The following is a 3,349-nucleotide window of genomic DNA, read 5'->3' on the forward strand; positions in this document are numbered from 1 at the left end:
TCCCTCCCCCTCTTCCCCCCCTCCCCTTTCCATCCAGTGGAATGGAGCATGTCTAAAGACTTTTGTCCTTTGGCTGGAGAAATCATCATGGAAAACCTGCAGACCCTGAGATGCACAATCACAGGACTTACAATGGTAAACACCATTAGACTTCCCATTCCCCTACCCCTGATGTTTGTGCTGGGATATTCATAGCAAATGCCTACTTTGGAAGCAACAGCCAACGCCCAGTCCTCTGGCAACAACTGCCACTCGTTAAGCGTGATATGTCTGGTATCCATAATCTGAACCCCACAAAGGAGTGAGCAGACAGCATGAACCACTTTGTAAGCTGCCATGTTCTACAGAGATCAGAAAAAGACTGGCCTCATGCAAGCCTTGAAAGCTGCTGCTTTCTGGATCACAGTCTAATCTTTGGGGAGGGATCAAAGGCTCTATGAGATCCAATTTTGACTCCCTGTCTGATGGTAAAAATAATAGCTTCATCTAACCCTCATCCCCACAGCCTCAGTTGAGATCAGTCATCAATTGGAGTCACACAATTTCCTGAGAGAAACCCTTTTCCCTTGATTAAAAAAAAAAAAAAAAAAAATCTGCCCAAATGTGCTTTCACAGAAAAGAAACTATATATGGTGGCACTACATTTCTCAGTAACCTGAACCAATTTAAACTGTGAATGAAAAACTGGAACAGACTGTGCTTATTTGTTTAACCAATCTAAACTTAAATGTTAATTATTTATAGAACTATAAACCATATAAGTATATGAAATGCAGAAAATAAAAACACCCAACAAATCAGTCCAGACTGGAACAAACCCTATGTTGCCTCAAACAATTAAATGCAACAAAACTGGATCATCAAAATCTTTTTAACTGAAAAAGGTTTTAAGTAAACTTAAATTAAACCTGTACTTTTTTATCCAATTCAAATAATTAATATCTTAGGACCTTCATATGTGAGAGGTAGAAGGAGAATTTTCTTGTTGTTTTTCTAAAAGGTTAGTCAATTAAAACAGTTATCTGTAAAGCATAATCCTGAAGCCCAGAATTAAAAATCTGTGTTAGGTTGCACCTCTTCAAGTTTGAACCAGCTTATTCTCATAGAATTCTTGGTGGTTGGGTCACCGTCACAGAATCTTAACTTTTAGTCTTACTTACACATCTACACCAGGGGCCAAAACCGTGGATTAGCAGAACAAACAAACCCCTGAATGGGTGGCCCCTACAGATGCTATTGTCATCTGATTCCCAACGCGCTATAGCTCACATGATGGAAGAGGGGCAGAGAGAACCCGGGGAATTTCCGCTGCTTAAAAGAAAAAGTGATATGGTGATAAAAATGGAAAACTCTCCACAGACAGGTTCTCTAATATTTGAACTAATTTTTTACAGGGATTAAGTTTTTCCAGTTGGTCATCCAATGAGAGCAACACAGACACTATCCTAATCACATAAAAGCCTAGAAGTAGATTTACACTTCAGAGAATCTCCATATCCTTGAGGTACCTAGAAACCCATTTTTAACGTTATAAAAATCAAGTTTATGATATGGTAGGGCCATTACTATTAAATCCCTAGCAAAGGCTCTACAACGATTGCTATTTTTTTTTAACTTCAAACACCACTTTACAAATTTTGCAAGCAATGCTTTAACAAGTGCTGACTTCTAAAATACCCCTTTGGGTTCATCAGAAAAAAAAAATTCCTCAAAGCAAAAATATAAAAGCATAAAACATGTTAAAATATTATAAGCAAACAAAAACCAACTCCTTAATTCTTTTTGTTTTAATTGAAGTATAGTTTATTTATAATGTTATATTAGTTTCGGGTGTAGAATGTAGTAATCCAGTATTTTTATAGATTATACTCCACTTAAAGTTATTAGAAAATATGGGCTATATTCCCTGTATTATATATTATATCCTTGTATCTTATTTATTTTTTACCTGGTGGTTTGTACCTCTTAATTCTCCTTACTATCTTGCCCCTCCCCTCTGGTCACCACTGGTTTGTTCTCTACATCCTGAGCCTGTTTCTTTTTTGTTACATTCCCTAGTTTGTTTGTTTTATTTTTCAGATTCCACCTATAAGTGATATCATACAGTATTTGTCTTTGTCTGACTTATTTCACTAAGCATAATAACCCTCCAGGCCCACCCATGTTGTTCACTCTTTTTTGTGGCTGAGTAATAATCCATTGTGTGTGTGTGTGTATGTGTGTGTGTGTGTGTGTGTGTGTGTGTGTGTGTGTGTGTGTGTGTATAATCACATCTTCTTTATCCATTCATCTGTTAATGGACACTTAGTTTGCTTCCATACCTTGGTTATTGTAAATTATGCTGCTATGAACATTGGGGTGCATATATCTTTTTGAATTGGTGTTTTGTTTTCTTTGGATAAATACCCAGAAGTGGAATTGCTGGAGCATATGGCAGTTCTATTCTTATGTTTTTGAGGAGCCTCCATACAGCCACAACTCCTTAATTCTTAATGTCATAAAACATTAAAGCATATAAACCATTGTTTTAATAATGGTTTTAAAACTGAAGTAGCATCAAAGAATTAATTTTTAAAATGTCTGAATAACTGAGTAAAGGCTATTTATTGCAGCATTATTTATTTAGCATAAAATGTGGAAACAATCTAAATGTCCACGAATGAGGGATTGGTTAAATAAATGACTGTGTTTACCCAAAGAGAAATACTATACAACTACTAAAAGAATGAAGCAGATCTTTAGTTATTAATCTGAGAAGATGTTCATTACAACTTGCTGATCTTGTAAAGCAAGTTGGTCAGCTAGAAAAAGGTGACAGTAGTTGCCACTGGGGAGGAGGAAATAAGGAAAAAGAGGTAAGGGTGAGAAACTGCAGGTTTTGGTAAACCTTACAGAACTATGACTTAAAAATAATGGTTTGGGGAAGGTCATGAAAAGCAACGATGATATTCCAATTTTGAAAAAAGAAAGCACAAAGAAACTAAGAGGGCACCCCAAATATGTTTATTATCATGTAAAAACATAATAGTCAAGAAAAGCTAGAAAGTTAAAGTGTGGGTAGTGGGATGAACAAGCTCATCCGACACAGAATGAAGCTTCTAGGGTAAAACCGACTAAATAAAATTCCCAACGCATCATTCTCTCTATTTCGATACTTTGCAGGGCCAACGGTATTTTGTTCAAGTCTCGGCTTATAACATGAAAGGATGGGGACCTGCTCAGACCACGACACCAGCATGTGCCTCTCCTTCTAGTAGGTGGTGGCTGTGAACTCTCTCAAGCCTGGCCAGACTCCAACTCCAATTCCATCCTCAGGATGCCATTGCCATTCCCTCTCCCCCCCGCCCCC

General features: G+C 37.2%; 1 protein-coding gene across 1 annotated transcript in view; it reads left to right on the plus strand.

The window, feature by feature from the left end:
* ANKFN1 (ankyrin repeat and fibronectin type III domain containing 1) overlaps positions 1–3,349 on the plus strand; it is a 131,961-nt gene that overhangs the window by 92,355 nt on the left and 36,257 nt on the right. Inside the window, exons 7-8 of the mRNA XM_007463889.1 lie at positions 38–135; positions 3,163–3,253. Coding sequence (XP_007463951.1) covers positions 38–135; positions 3,163–3,253 — 189 coding nt within the window. The remainder of the gene's footprint in view (positions 1–37; positions 136–3,162; positions 3,254–3,349) is intronic.

The sequence above is a fragment of the Lipotes vexillifer genome, unplaced genomic scaffold, assembly GCF_000442215.2.
Source record: "Lipotes vexillifer unplaced genomic scaffold, Lipotes_vexillifer_v1.1 scaffold333, whole genome shotgun sequence".
In the NCBI taxonomy this organism is placed as follows: Eukaryota; Metazoa; Chordata; class Mammalia; order Artiodactyla; family Lipotidae; genus Lipotes; species Lipotes vexillifer.